Genomic DNA, 16,791 nt, shown 5'->3' with positions numbered 1-16,791 from the left:
AAACAGTCATGATCCTTTCCTTTCTTGAGGTAAGGAAAGGGGCCATGGATTCTAAGAACAGACCCTAAGAGAGGAATAAAAGAAAATGCTGACATTTAAAACCAGATTCTTAAGATAATGTTCCCTCAATATAGACAGAAACAACCCATGGTCATCTGCAAGTATTCTCTTTGTGGATGACTGGGGCACAAATAATACTTCACACTACATCAAGTATCTTCAGTTGTCTACAAAGAGCTCACTCACAATGTGTTGGCGGGATAAAAAACAAGAATTATCTTTATGATTTTTTACTACACTATGCCTTGGACTAAGCAAGAAAGACTGGCCAAGTATTGGTGGCTCAAGAAAACAGCTCATAAAAATACCAGTGGACTAGAAGCTCTGTATTACCCTAAACTACGTACATCTTGCTAACACTGTATTTTCCTATCTCATTCATTCATTCATTCACAGATACTTCCTGCATATATACTATGTATCCTAAGCACTGAACTAGGCACAGAGTATACAATGAAGAAAATTGACACGACCCTGCCTTCATGATGTTTACCATCTGGTAAGGATTACAGATGTCATACAAATAAATAATAAGTGGGGGATCCAGAGTTCTGTGAGAAGGAAAAATCAGGGGGCTTAATTTAGTGGTCAGGAACAGCACACCTGAGAGTGACACACAAGCTGAGACTTGCAGGAGTTGAAGTGTAGGTGAGAAAAACATTTCAGGCAGAAGAAATGTATACAGAAGTCGTGAAGAAAGTCTGCTAGGTACTGGGAGCTGAAAGACACCTGGTGGGGCGTCAGGTCAGAGAGGGAGAGTGTGGTAACAAGAGGACTGAAGAGGAAGGCAAGGGCGAGATCACAGCGGGCTTGCAGAACACGGTAAGGACATCAGCCTGCAGGAGCAGGGAAGCGACATCATCAGAGCAAATCTGTAGAAGACCACTGTAAAGAAGCTTTACCAGGGAGGGAATGGAAGCAGGAGTCTAATCACGAATCCTCTGAAGTCAGCCATGTGAGAACCGACGGTGGTGGCAACAGAAACTGAGGTAAATAACTGGATCTTGAGAACTCTTTAAGAGGGGGACTCTTAGGACCTGATGTGGAAAATGAGGGAAAGGTGATGTAAAGAATGACTCCTGGATTCATTAACTGAGATGAGGAAGATTGGGGAAGGGAGACTGGGAAGAAGATGAGTTCAAGTTTTTGTCCTGAGGAGTTCCAGGTGCCTTTGTAAGAGGCATTCAAAGAGAGGTGTCAAGAAGGCAGACGGACATCGGAAGCAGAGAAGACATATCGGAACGTGAGATACAAACTTGAAAGTCGCTGGCACACAATTGTTTTAAACGCCATGAGTGCTTTTTCAACAAATAGTGCGAGCAAGGACATTTGGCAAAAATCTACGACCTAAACCTCACACCTTATACAAAAATTAATTCAAAATGATTCACAGACTTATGTGTAAAATGTAAAACTATAAAACCTTGAGAAAAGAACATAGGAGGAAGTCTTCAGGATCTAGGGCTAGAGCAAAGAGTTCTTAGATTTGACACCAAAAGCAAAAACATCTATAAATTGGACTGCATCAGAACTACAATATTTTGTTCTACAAACGATTCTGTTAAGAGGATGAAATGAAGCTATGTACCAGGAGAAATTAAAAAACCATGTATCCAACAAAGGACTACTATGTAGAATATATTTTAAAACTTCAAAATTCAACAAAGTAACAATCCATTTAGAAAACTGGCAAAAGACATCATCAAATACCTCTTGAAAGAGCATATAAAGTCAAATAAGCACATGAAAGATATTCAACAAGAGGAAATACTCATGAGGGAAATGCAAGTTAAAACCATAATAAGGTATCACTACACACCTGACAGAATGGCTAAAATAAAAACAAGCGACATCACCAAACGCTGGCAAGGATGTGGAGAAAGTAGATCACTCACTCACACATTCTTGGTGGGACTGTAAAGCTGCTCTGGAAAACAGTTTGGCAGTTTCTTTAAAAACTCAATATGCAATGATCATATGACACAGCAATTGCATTCCTGGACATGTATCCCAAAGAAAGGACATACACTCACAACAAAACCTGTACACAAGTATTCACAGCAGCTTTATTTGTAATTTCCAAACACTGGAAGCAGTCTAGAAGTCCTTCAGCCAGTAACTGGTTAAACTGTGATACACGGCACACCTCGGACTACTGCTCAGCAATAAAAACGAGCAAACGGGTCAGACACTTAGATGACTCTCCAGGGATTACAAGTAAAAATAAGCTAATTCCTAAAGGTTACAATTCAAAAGTGTATGATTCTATCTCTGTAACTTTGTGGAGGAAATGACAAAATATTAAGAGTGCAGGACACATAGTGGTTTCCAGGAGTTAAAGAAGTGGTGGCATTAGAGGGAAATGGGTGTGGTTTAAAGGAGCAACAAAAAGGACCCCTGTGGTGTTGGAACTGTTCACTATCTTGACTGTGCTGGTGAACGCACAGACCTACACGTGCAGACCTTAATACAGCACACACACGTGAGCCATAAGTAAAACTGGGACAGCTGAGTAAGCTCTGTCTATGCACTGTACCACCGTCTCGTTGTAACACGGTGCTATAGTTTTGCAAAAATGTTGCCAGTGGGGAAACCGGGCAAAAGGTACAAAGATCTCTATTATTTCTTACAACTGTATTCAAATATACAATCAACTCAATTAAAATTTCAGTTTAAAAAAGCCACAGGAATAAAGGGAAAAGAAAAAAGAAAGGACCGAGTACCAAATTCCAAAGAACCCCAACAGGAAGAAGTTAAGTGAACCAGGAGTTGCCAGCAAGAGACTGAGAAGAAGCAGTCAGAAGCCAAGGGGGAAAACGTTTCAGTGTTGCTGAGAAATGATAATCAGATGTGACAAAGCCTGAAAAGGGACTTCTGGATTTACCAATACGGAAGTCCCTACTGGCAGTATTAATTTGGGAGGAATAGTAACAGCCAACACCAGACTACATGAGGCTGAAAAGTGCACAGGAAATGAAGAGTGAGGTTATATATACATTGCTTGTAGGAATGTAACCGGTGCAGTCACTTTGGAGAACAGTCTGGCGCTTCATCAAAAAGGTAAGAGTTCCCAGAGGACCTAGTGACTCCTCACATAGGTGTGTATGAAAGGGAAATGAAGACGTGCACACAAAAAACTGTACATGAATATTCACAGCAGCATTATTCACAACAGCCAAAAAATGGAAACAACAAATGTCCACAGATACATAAAATGGAATGAAGTACTGATAATATGCTACAACGTGGATGAACCTTGAAAACATTTTGTTAAGCGAAAGAAACCAGTCACAAAAGGCTGTAATTTGTTTGGTTCCATTTAACTGAAATATCCAGAACAGGCAAATCCACAGAGACAGAAAGGAGAGCAGTGGTTGCCAGGGGGCAGGGGGAAGGGGGTAAGAGAGAGGAACGAGAAGTGATTACTAATGGGTACAGGGCTTCTTTTGGAAGGTGATAAAAATGTTCTGAAATTAGATAGTGGCAACAGCTGCACAGCTGAGTGTAAAGCACTGAAGTGTACACTTTATAAGGGTGAGTTTTATCGTATGTGACTTGTATCACAATAAAGCTGTTATTTTAAAACCTTTGGCTATGACAAGAAACAGAAATAGGGCTGTAGCTATGAGATGCGGAATATAAAGTATCTGGAAAAAAAAATTGCTTAAAAATCTGTCCAGGGTCACAGTGTTCAGGCTTTAGCCTGATTCCAAGATCGCAAGCTCTGTTTTATCAGGCATCACATTCTTCAGTTCTTCTCACAGCAGCCAGTAATTCTTCCTCCTCACCTAACAGTTGACTGTGAAGACCAAGTCATTTTGATTCTGCCACAAGTTAGCATTCACCTTTCATTCATCCTTCCACTCCCAATACTGCTGTATCAATTTAGGTCATCATCGCCTGACTCTAAGGCAGATGGCATCAGCTCTTAACTAGCCTTGCATTCTTCCAGGCTTTGTGAGTACACTTTGTCCTGTGGCCTCTTCTACTGTCACTAGATTTATCTTTCTAAAACATTCTCCTCACTGTTATTTCCCTGTTCCTGAACCAGTTAAAGAAAGATAAATTCATTACCCATGGGTAATAATATGCTCACCAATCCATGCTCCTCTATAAGATACTGTCAACACCATTTCTTACAATTCTTCTATATGAATTCTACCCCTCCTTATGTATACTCTGAATGCATCATTCTCTTTCCTAACTATGCAATTGTGTACACTTTTCACCTCTGTAGACAACTTTCCTTCAGCCTCCACTAGTTGACCAAACCCCATTCCACACTGCAAGGCCGAGCTGAGACCCAACCTACTGGGCAAAGTCTTCCCAGGTCACTGTTGCCAGAGGCAATTCCCTGCTCCTTTAAGCTCAGAGAACTTAAATCCATACTTCAAGTTTGACAGTCATTTGAGTACTTAATACTTTTAATCTTTTATGTTGCTCGCTTTGGGTATAATAGGAAGAACACTTTATTAGAAATTAGAAGATTCACTTGGGTAAGTCACAATAACAGGAAAATAACCTCATTTGGTAAAAGGAATCAATGAAGAGAAATTATGTAACAGATTTTAAAACTGAAAGTTACACTATTCAAAATTACATGTGTTTGTCTCCACAACAAAGTAGTAAACTACTAAGATCATAAATTCTCAAAATTGTCAGGATTTCTCACAACAAAATGTGAAAAACCTATGCTAGTCAAGTTTATATCAAATTTCAAAATGACCTGATAAAAATATTTTTGTATATTTATCCTGAATTAACAAAAAGTTTCTACATATTTTCCTTATTTATAGCCACCTATATTTTTTAAAATCTAAATGAAACTGTTACTGTATCAACCATAGAGACGATTAAGTGGATTGGATGTTTTTAGACTTTAAGCACCATAATATGATTGTGTCACAAAGTGGAACTGGTCAGCTGAGCTTAGCAGAATTCTCAAATCAGTTTAACTGCTCTACTTTGAAGGTTTACAGAACATTTCAAAACTAACCTATGTACAAATTCTGATCTTCTTCCCATCCTTCAATGACTTCTAATCATAAAAAAGCAATACAAGCTTCAATAAAAATGCATGACAATTACCGTTTGTTTCTACCAAACAGAGACAACCACCTTTACCAGGAATTAAATGGCCAGCTCCAAAGGCCAATAAGATTTCCTGTGATCATTCCTAGGATCATAGGCATGTGGGAATCACTCTCTAATCCTAACTTTCTCTAAGCCCTTGATCACATTTTATACTTGAAGAACATCTGACTTCTTTATAGTGAAGTATATACAAGCAGGTGTCATTAAAAATGCTACCTATACACATGATAGTTTATAGCAATGATTCTCAAACTGTGGGTCCCAGACTGGAACATCAGCTTCACCTGAGACCATCTTAGAAATGCAAATTCTCAGGCTCCACCCCAGACCTACTGAACCAGAAACCTACTGAACATTTACCTTACTGAGGTAAACAAAGCCTCATAGCATTCTAGGCCTCCTAGCATTTAACCAGCCCTCCAAACGATTCTGATGCAGACTATCAAAGAAAATCATCACTTAAACTTACCCTCCTGAGAGAACAGGTAACACCACTCGAACAAATGGAGGATCAAATGGAAAGTTATCCTAAAAACAAATAAGCAAGTTTAATTTTAAGAACATCCTTAATATTGTATTATTTAGAAGATTTTAAAATAGTCTATAAAGAATACGTACATTATCTAATAAATGAGGGTCATAAAGTAAAAAATGTAAAAAAAAAAAAGTAAAATTTAAAATGAAATGGAAACCAAAGTAAATCAGGCCCAAATAGAACAGTGTATTGGTAAACTTATGAAATATATGGAGTTCCACTTCCAACAGAACTATATAAAGGAACTGTTCCAAAAATGGTAAGACTGGTAATTTGGACCAATCCTCTGGCTGAGAACCAGAAAAGATAGACAAGATGCACAATTATAGCGCTAAGATCAGGAAGAGAAAGGGAACCCCAGAGAGTGGGCCCCTTTTTTCCCTTTGGGTTTTCTTTCAGTTACAGAAAAAGAAGATAAGAAGCTAAGAGGCTGAGTAGAACTGAGACTAACAGAGCTTGGGAGATAAAAATTGGAGCTCAGGGTACAACAAGCGAGGCCTTTAAAAATCTCCCACACTTTAGGTCGAGATCCTGAAGACAAACCACAAACCGCCCTAACAGGGAATGAAATCCACCTTTGCATCATCTCAATGCCTCTCTGCCTTCAGTGATCCTGAGTTGCCAGCGCCCAAGCACCTGAGAGGAGCAAATGTAAACCCTCTCTGTGGAAGAGCAGCACACAAGGCTTCAAATTCGCTCTCTAATTTTTCATATATAATGTCTATCACCAAAAATAATCGGTTATACAAAATGTAAAGATGACATAATCAGAAAACGAGAAGCAAACTAGAGACACAAAACCACACTGGACCAAGATACTAGAGTTAATCCGACAGAGTTTAAAATAACTGTGCTGAGTATGTGCAAGAAAAGACAAGATTAAAAACTCTGGCAGAGAACTAAAATTATAAAGATGAACTACATAGAAATTCTGAAACTAAGAAATACACTAACTGAAATTAATAACTTAATGGATGAGGTTAGCCACAGTGGAGACTTAGCAGAAGAGAAATTCAGTATACTCGAAAAATAGGTCAGGACAAAGAAAGGTAGAAAATGCAGATAACAACACATAAGGGAATGTACTGAAAAGGCTACTCGTACTTGTAGTGGCCCAGAAGAAGAGAGAATGGGACGGAAGCAATATTTGAAGAGATAATGCCTGAGAATTTTCCAAAACTGTTAGAGACTTTACACGATGGGGGCACTATAAATACTTCAGGAGAAACAGTGGAAGCTACGCTAAGGGGATGATATCTTTGAGGTGCTAAAAGGCATTTCCAACCTAAAAATCTATACCCAATGAAAATATTTTCCAAAAGTGAGGCCAAAATAAAGATGGTTTCCTATAATCACACTCACACTAAAGGAAACAATAAAGGACTTTCTTCAGGCAAGAGAAAGAAGACCCCCAGGAGAAACCCAGAGAACAAAGACCATGAAAAGAGCAAATACGCACAGAGATCTAAATAGACACTGACTAATTATATAATAATGATTGATAAGGCTTTAGATAAATATAGAACTAAAGTGCACGACAACAACAGCACATATTTGGCAGGGAGCAAATGTTCCAAGGTCTTTGCACTGACAAGGAAAAAGAAAAATACAGATTACCAAATTTCTATTAGACGCAGACAAGTGAAGGATACGTACTGTAGCTGTAAGGTAGAAGGAAGAGTAAGGGAATGTGTAAGTACCAGGCTAAGAGAGGTGGGAAACTGCAGTCATTAAAAAAAATCCACAAGAATGAGAAAAACAGCACGGAGCAAGAAGGACAAGTAGAAAGTACTTATGAGATGGTAGATTTAATCCCAAATAGCAATAAAAACATTAAGTGCAAATAGATAATTGCTCCAATTAATCTGAAAAAGATCTTCAGACTTGACAAAAACTTGAAGCGAAGAGGAGAGAAAAGAACCTCATCTAACTCTCAGGCTACCAGGCACAATTCTCTTTAAATTCTCAGTCCTGGAAATTGAGGTTTCCAGAAGAACAAGAACCATTTCTCTTAATGAACTGAAGTAAAGATGGCAGCTGAGGGGGCCAAGAGTGTTAGAAGTCAGTCGCTTGGCAGCAAGGAGGCCAAGAAGGCTGCCCCTCACTCTCCCACACAGCAGGGAAGGGAAGCGGCACGGCCTCCAAGGAAGACAGGTCAGGAGGTGCAAGAGAACTTCCGACTTCCACGCTCAGGTAAATGGGGATTAGGAAACAACGAACGCCTCTTAAAAAACCTATTTGCAGGTAAGAGAGCTAAACAGACATTTGTTTCATCCAGTTACTGCTAAGGAACACAAAAATATAGTTTTAACTGGAAGAATAACCAGCATAATTCTAGTACTTCAACTCCCTATCTCTACCCATCCTCAAATAAGATTCTGAGGATCATATAAACTATGAAAACTCAGTCCTAATAGGAGAGGGAGAGAAAAAGCACACTTCTGATGGCTGAAACAGATAATCCTAGATATCTACCCCAAGGTAGAAAAAGCAGAAATCTACCCACACAAGACACCAGTTCAATGACGGTTATTATATTTACAAGTAAGTAGCTCACCTTTTATCTACAAATTTAATAGAAAAGGAAGGCATAGATGCAAAGGTTGGTAAAGTACAACTTCATTTAGCCTCCTGTATTTTAGATCTTTAAATATGTGATCTGAAATGAATGACTACAAAGCCTCTTTTAATTGATTATATGGCAGTGAGAACTACCTTTGTTTTAAGCAATCCTTCAAAGTAATTACTCTACATCCTAACCCAGGGATTCTATTCCATTAACTCTGTACCTTGGAACTCAGTTATCAAGATTTTACAGAAATAAAAAGGTATTCAGCTGTGGGGGAGAGGTTGAAGATGGCTGTTAAAATAGAAATGTGAGTTATTTTAGAATAGTAACTCAGAAACTAAGAATCTCAGGGTTTACAAGGATCTCATAAAATTATCTGATTTCCAAATCAACATCTTGGCCTTCCAAGCTATTCTTAATGATGAGGAACATTCTATTTTTGAAAGACTGCATCACTGGATGGCTCTAAATAGTTACAAATCACTTCCTTATTTTGAGTTGAAAATCATCTTTTTACAGTTTGACTTACTAGTTCTAATGTCATGCTTTATCATCATCAAAAACAGAATCAAACTAATGCTTCCACAGACACAGCCCTTCAAATAGTTGAAGACAAGCTATCATGAACCACCATGTTCTCCTCTCTAAATCCACAATTTCACCAGCTATTTTAAGACACGGTGTGGAATCTTTCCAATCCTTGCTACTATTCTCTAAATGAACCCAAATTTGTCTAATAAACCCTCCTTACAGCACTATCTCAGAATTCAACTCAGTATTTCAAATGTAACCTGAAAAGCCAGACCATTACTTCCCTAAAAGCATAGCATAAGACATTTACCAAGTTGCTGACAAATCTAACACGTTCCATTCCCTCCTGCCCTACCCTCTTTCCCATCCTTATGCTATGCTGTATCTCAAGCTCCATTTTCTTACTCTTCAGGACCCTCAAGTTGTCACTGTGGGCATCTGAGGCCCTAAATACTATTCATGCTGCTTCTGTAAATCCTTCTTTCTGAGTCATATTTCCTATCCTCCAAAGTCTGTGAATCCCAATACAGTTTAAGGTCCTCTTCACAAGGCCAGTCAGCTCAAGGCAGTCACATTCTTCCTAGGGCTCTTAAGAAATACTCTAACCCTAGAAAAGACCCTTCAGAATTTCTGATACCAGGAACCACGGTATCAGATCCAACAGAATTTTAGCCATTTACCTCCTAGATCATCCCCTCCCTGAAGTTCTATCTAGAGTAGGAAAATATTATAAAAACACTATCTTCAGTCACAAGTCTTTCAGTTTCCTGGTCAAGATTTCATATTCCCTTAAAGACATCTCTAAAGGGGGAGCTTAGAGGGAAAGGGCCCACAGCGGACTTCAGAGATACACAAGGGCATATGATTTAATATGTTTAGATTGCAGGTTAAAACTATTTTGCATGTATATTTTAAAAAAAGATAACTTCCTAGGTTTTTTTCCCCACCATATGAATCAGTAAAAATGCAGTCATTAACAACTTCAGTAAATATATACCAGATGCCCTGTCTAGAATGATAATCCCAATAATTTCTACAATAACAAAACTACAGGAGAATAGGATTTGACATTAAGGCTATTTGAAGAAAGTCTGATCATAAATGAAGATAAAAGCCCAAACAAGAATATATACACACAAAAGCTAAGTAAGAAGCATTCAGAAAATTACTCCTTTTTACAAATATACAAGTATTCTTTCATGTCTTCTGTTTTCTTCCTTCAAAAAATCTCCTATCCATCTACTCTCAACTATCTCTACTACCACCAACCTTCATTACTCTTTACCCAATTAAGATCAAAGTCCCCCAGCTAGTTTCCCAGAAATCTACTCTAGCCTATCCAAACCCTACTCTGAAACTGAGGGCATAGTAATTGTTTTTTCTTTTTAATAAAACAGAAAGCCTAACAGATCAATCACACCCCTGCCGGCTTCTTACTGCATAAAGGTAAGACCCGAGACTCTTCTTCATGATCTCCAAGTCCCTACAGCTTTCATCACAGATCTCTCCCCAGAAAGACTACAGACGCAAAGAACAGAGGTTCTATTTCAGATGCCTCCATGTCCTCAAGCCTTCTATAGTACCCAAGGCACTGAAGTCTACCTAACTGAAATGGAAAAAAAAAAAATGTGTATCTGCAACACAATTGTTACACAAATTTTTTTCTCAATTTCAAAGAACAGATTTTAAAAAGCTCCAAATAATTAAACTATAACCCCTTAGAAACACTTCCCAGTTTTTTCAAAGATTTAAAACCACTACATTTATCAAAATTCCATATTAAATCAATACATTTTATCTAAACTCCATTACTATTCTTCTTTGATCTTTATTTTTTAGCATCTTTCAAAAAAATTGTTACACATTATAACATAAATGCAGAGAAGTGCATAAAACATTAAGGTACACCATTACACATTATTGTGAAACACTGTCCATGTAACCACCACCCTGGTCAAGAAACAGACAACAACCAGGATTCAAGAAGCCCCCAGGTGTCCCTTTCAGCTCACAACCCCTTCTCTCTCAACTAGATTTACTCACTATCCTCAACTTTATGGTAATCATTATCTTTGTTTCTCTTGTTTTACTGCGGAAGCGTGAATCCATAACTCAGTTTTTCCCAGCCTTCTTTTCATTTCTGCCCGTTTAGTAGCCTTTATAGAATTATTTTTCCTTAATTCCTCCCTGCCCTGCTCCCCCACAAAATTTTAACACCACAGACACACTATGTACTGTAGCCTCTTGAAGGGCTATAGCTACAGTAATATCTAAGGTTTTTTTTTTTTCACCCCAAGGACCAATTTTCACCCCCCCCAAGGGGGGGAATACTGACTCCAGTATGAGAATGCATGCCTTAAACAATATAATTTAGTCTTACCTAATTTTGAGTGCTAAATAAATGAAATCATACAAACCATGTTTTGGGGTCTGGTTTCTTTTGCTCAACATTATGTTCAAGATTCATCTATCTTGTTGCACACAGCTCTATTCTATTTTATGAATACACACAGTTTTCCATTCTGCTGGAACAGACACTTGGATTATTTTTATCTGCGGCTGTGATAAACAATGCTGCTTTGAACATTCCTATGTTTATCTCCTGGTACAGCTAAGCACTCATTTCTTGCAGGTTATATACCTAGGAGAATTCCTGGACCACAGGATAGAGGAGTATCTTCTACTTTTCCAAGTGATACCAAACTGTTTCCCAAAGCAGTTATACAAATGGATGTTCCCATTAGAAGCATATGGAGTCTCCTTACAATTTTCTTACCTTAAAAGAGAAGTTAAGCAAAATATATTCTATGCCTTCTTTTTCTTTTAAGATCTGAAGATCACTGTGCAAAGGACTATCAGGATCGACCCTAAGAATTACAAAACAAAAAATAGTTCAAACAAAAAGTCAGATTTTTTTCTCACTAACCTCAAGAATGAACCAGTCCAACAGCTAAAACAGAGCCCCAGGGTAAGTCCCAAACAGAGAAGGTCTAAAGCTGCTCTACGGTTCCTGAAAAAACAAATCACTCTGGCCTCCAACTCCTTGGGATTAAATGCCCAAAAAGAAACCACAGTATTCTAAATCTATTCTCCTTAGGGGATTCAAAGTTAGCAGTCATTCTAAAGGAAAGGGTCATATGTACATAATTTTCTCAAGAACTCAAAAAAAAATTAATCTGCTTCTCTAAAACTGTATTATTAGACAAGGGGTTGAAGGAGAGAAATTTACCATGGACAAGACCAGAAAAAGTGAAATCACTAACAAAATCTGTATTTGTCTACAACTGTCATATATATATATGACATATATATATATTCACGTCCTACTCAAATTCCTTATTTCAAATATAAACTGGTTATTAGTCAATCTCATCTAGTTATTAAATACACTTTGTCTGTATAATTCCCAATTGTCTCACTAACTCCATGAAATACTTTCTCCCACAAACGGTCCTTTTTCTCATTTTACTTATTAAGCCTAAGAAACAGCTCATTTTAACAATCTAAGAACTATTTCTATAGAAACAGGGTCTAAAGTTCTAAGTAAAAGCCATAATAAAAAGATATCAAATTAAGGGAGAAAAAAAAATCTCCACTGTGATCGTCTATGAGTAAGAAGAGTGGGATAGCACAAAAAGCACTTACTTCTGCAGTTTAACATGCCAGTCATACAAACTGTCATTTATGAGTTCCACTGAATAAATCCCTGTAAAAGTATAGGGCATGTTAGTCACTCTTCATTTGATCTTAAAACTATTGCTCTGGTGTAAATATAGACACTAAATAGCCAACAAAAGTTAGAAATTTTGCTATTAAAACACAGAACAACTAAGCCATGCTGTAAGTATTTTGGTGCTGGAGCCAAGTATCTTGTGCCCTTAACAGAGACAATTAAAACCATCATTGAAGAGGACTCCTTGGGTTGAGAAACTGTTTACCATTAACTGTGGATGAGAGGGAAAAAAGATTATGCAAATCATATGTATTTAAGACTTTTCTCCTATGGGTATACAAACATTTCTATAAAAATAGACACTGTCTACAGATAGTTTTATAATCTTTCTTCCACTTTTGGGAGCATCTTTCCAACTCAGTATATAAGTATCTACTGTCAATCTTTGAAATAACTCTGTATTAATTTATTTTATGAATCAACCATAATTTCACCCTATATCCGGTTAGTTATTTTCTGCTACTACAAATAATGCTATAATAAACAGGTGATGATTTAACCTTAAAGATAAACCAGTATTCAAATATTTAACTTTATTAGGATTTATTAGGATTCTACACATAAACTTTTAGACTTCTCATAAGAAAAACTGTCAGAGCACTGAAACTTCTAAGTTTGGCTTATCTTGAACTCTAAAAAGAAGGGTTTTCTTGCTTGTTTTGCTTTCCTGTTTTTAAGTAAGTGCTAATGATTTAGATTTGATCATTCTGAAAAATTCTGAATCATAATGCTGGATCACAATGCTACCTTTTCAAATAAACTAAAGTTTGGCTCTTTCCCTTGTTCAATACTGTTAGACTCTCTGCAACAACATAAGGGAATTTTACTTCAATGAGAGAAGTTTCACAATATTTAAGTCTTACTAGGTGAGAAAAAACACTCAAGTCAAACTATAAAATTTTTTAAAACCTATTTTAAAAGCAATACTGTAACCACCTCTACAATAAGAGCTGATTATGTTGTTTTCAAAAAAAAAAAGGAAAGAAATTATAAAAATCAACTTGGCAACAGTTCTTTCATACAATAAAATATATTCATTTATTTACTTTTCAAAGCAGATATTTCTTGTACTTTTCTCAGAATATAAAAATCATAAGAGTTAATCCCTGTCAGCAACAAAACAAAAAATTATGATATACCCATAGAAATAATTTTTAAAAATCCAAACATTAAACTTATCCTGTTTTTACCCCATCTTTTGATAACTTTATTAAATTTGTGTTCCATATTTCTAAAATAAAATTAAACATGTGTGTCTTCCCAGTTATACTATGAGAAATGAAGTTACTATCTGAAAATTGAAAAGGGCATAAGGACAACAGACAGCAGAGATCCAGAGGTCCTTACCTGCTTTATAACTCTGTGATCTGTATATGTCCCTGAGCTCTTTCATAAGTCTATCTGAAGCTTGTACAGACCCAGACACTGCACCCTGAAACATAAAATTTGCTGTTTTACCAGGATCTACTGATTCAAATATCTAAAGACTTAAAGGTATTTGAACCTGAAATAAATGTCCACAATGAGATTGTAAAAATGGATCACCACTCAACATTTTAAGAAGTCAGAAAAATTAAGTTCAATCAAATCAAGGATCATGAGTTTCAACAGGAATATAAATTTAGGGCAAGTCTGGTTCATTTACCATTTCTTAACATCTGAAAAAAAAGTCTAACCTATGTCCAGATTACTATAGCCCCTGAAATAGCCCAAAACTCTATGTCTTTTCAAATTCTATCAATTAAAAAAAAAAATCACTGACTTTTTTTTTTTACGATTTTATTTGAAGGGAAGGCAGTTTTAGGTTCACAGCAAAACTGAAAGGGAGGTACAGAGATTTCTCATATAACTGCCCCCTAGAATGCACAGTCTCCCTCATTATCAACATCCCTCAGAGGGAACATTTCTTACACTGATGAACCTATTTTGACACATCATTATCACCTAAAGTCCCTAAGATACCTTAAGGTTCACTTTTGGTGCTGTACATTCTATGGATTTGGACAAATGTATAATGACACGTATCCACCCATTATAGCATCATACAGAGTATCTTCACTGCCCTAAAAACCTTCTGTGCTCCACCTATTCATTCCACCCCACCCCCAAAATCTCTGGCAACCATGGATCTTCTTACTGTCTCTATGGTTTTGCCTTTTCCAGAATGTCATTTAGTTGAAAACACAATCTGTAGCCTTTTCAGGTTGGCTTCTTTCACCTAGTAATATGGATTTAAGGTTCTCCATGTCTCCCCATGATTTGACAGCTCATTACTTATTTTTTTTCAGTCGGGAATAATATTACATTGCCTGGATGTACTACAGTTTATTTACCCATTTAACTACTGAAGGATATCTTGGTTGCTTCCAAGTCTTGGCAATTATGAACAAAGCTGCTATAAACCTCCACATGCAGGTTTTTGTGTGGACATAAGTTTTCAATTCATCTGGGCAGATACCAAGGAGTGCGACTGCTAGATCGTACGATAAGAATACACTTAGTTTTGTGAGAATCTGCCAGACTGTCTTCTGTGGTGGCTGCACTAGTTTGCATTCCCATCAGCAATTAGGAAAGTTTCTTGTTGCTCCACATCCTCACCAACATTTGGTGTTGTCAGTGTTCCAGATTTTGGCCATTCTAATAGATGTGTAGTGGCCCCATGGATTTCTGAATATACTAGAAGACCCTCACCATGATATTAACTAAAATAGTTTCATTAATCAGACTACAAGCAAGAATGTTAAACTAACAATCTAGTTTACATATTAAAAAATTGATGGGGGAGGGTACAGCTCAGTGGTTAGAACACATGCTTAGCATGCACAAGGTCATGGGTTCAATCCCCAATACCTTCATTAAAATAACTAAATAAATAAACAAACCTAATTACCCCCACAATACAAACAAAAAAAATAACCCCAAAACACCCACAAAGTAAATTAAATATCTGTTAAAAAAAAATCGAGAAACAACATGTCTGCACCTGCACACATGCAACTGGTTTCAGTTCTTTTCAGTGTTGAGACTTCTCTAAAGATGGAAATGCACCAGTATCTTACCCTAAGACTGAATATGAATAGAACTATATATCATAAGACAAAAACATTTAGAGTATCTTCTGAATTTAAAAAAACGGATCATGTAAAATTTTAAATGTTGCACCTTTAAAAGCTGCACAACACTTTCAGGTAGGTTAGAGAATCAGATTTACAAAAGATATTACTTCCTAGCTGTGTGATCGTCGCTATATTGCTTGATGAGTTAAAACCCCAATTTCACATCTATAGAAAAGGTGAATATTTCACACAGTGGTTACGAAGATTAAATGGGTAGGTACATAAAGTTTAAACTACTTAGCTTAGTGTATATCATGTGATAGTGCTAAATAATTTGTAGTTTGTTTGACTATAACACACAAACTGGAAGCAATCACAAAATATAGAAAATATAGTAAGTATCTTTAATTTAGATACCACAAGCTTTTTTTAAAAAAAAAATAATCAAAATAAGGGCTTGGCTAAATGTCTTTGTTCTAAAGAAAGATTTGCAAATTAAATTAATCAAGTAAGAAATATTTAAGGAGAGAGGGTAATCTTGTTTACAACACTTGGCATCTCCTTGCATAACAATTCATTTCCTATGTTTTAGAACCTGTGCTCAAGACAAAAGAACTGGCCCTCAGGTGTCACGGGGTTGATGAACAGCTCTAACACAGGCAGCAAGTAAGAGGTGCGTTGAGAGACAGCTAGACTTTCATTTGACGTTTCCCTACTCTATCTGGGCATTTTATATACATCATTCTCATTTTTTTTTTGTAAGAATCATCTAAAAGGTAATAATGTCCATATTACTGAGTTGAGGAAACTGAAGCCACACAACTCTGTGTGTCACCATGCTGCTTCACACAAGAGAGATGTTAAGTCAAAAGAAAGAATTACTTTGGTTTGGTAAGGGCAGGACAAACCAGATGGCAGCTTCATGGAGAAGAATTTGAATTATACTTTGTAGGAGAGACTGAATTTAATTTATAGATCCCAGAAGAGACGGGTAAGCAGAGAAAAGAGCACAAACAGGCTGGAGAGTAAATGAATCCAGATGAACAGGGTAGAAAGGGGCTATCAATAGACGAGAAATGTTAGGGAAAAAAAATTAAAACTAGGGCAACAAAATATATGGATGAATCCACAACCAAGGCAGGGATGGAGTGGGGTGGCTGAGATTGGTAACTTACTGAATTGCCCTATATTTATATTATCCCTGCACAGTTTG

The 16,791-nt window shown here is 36.9% G+C and overlaps 1 protein-coding gene across 3 annotated transcripts in view; it reads right to left on the bottom strand.

The window, feature by feature from the left end:
* Positions 1-16,791, bottom strand: part of UBE2Q2 (ubiquitin conjugating enzyme E2 Q2) — a 54,172-nt gene that overhangs the window by 11,540 nt on the left and 25,841 nt on the right. For 2 of the 3 annotated variants that reach the window (XM_074354249.1, XM_074354248.1), the window contains exons 6-9: positions 13,870-13,954; positions 12,435-12,495; positions 11,566-11,656; positions 5,624-5,682 (exon numbers count right to left, since the gene is read on the bottom strand). In XM_074354249.1, the coding sequence (XP_074210350.1) occupies positions 5,624-5,682; positions 11,566-11,656; positions 12,435-12,495; positions 13,870-13,954 (296 nt within the window). The remainder of the gene's footprint in view (positions 1-5,623; positions 5,683-11,565; positions 11,657-12,434; positions 12,496-13,869; positions 13,955-16,791) is intronic. The other variant, XM_074354250.1, reaches the window with a different exon arrangement.

The sequence above is a fragment of the Camelus bactrianus genome, chromosome 27, assembly GCF_048773025.1.
Source record: "Camelus bactrianus isolate YW-2024 breed Bactrian camel chromosome 27, ASM4877302v1, whole genome shotgun sequence".
Taxonomy (NCBI): Eukaryota; Metazoa; Chordata; class Mammalia; order Artiodactyla; family Camelidae; genus Camelus; species Camelus bactrianus.
Note: the sequence above shows the minus strand (reverse complement) of the source record. Positions and strands in the feature narration are given on the sequence as shown.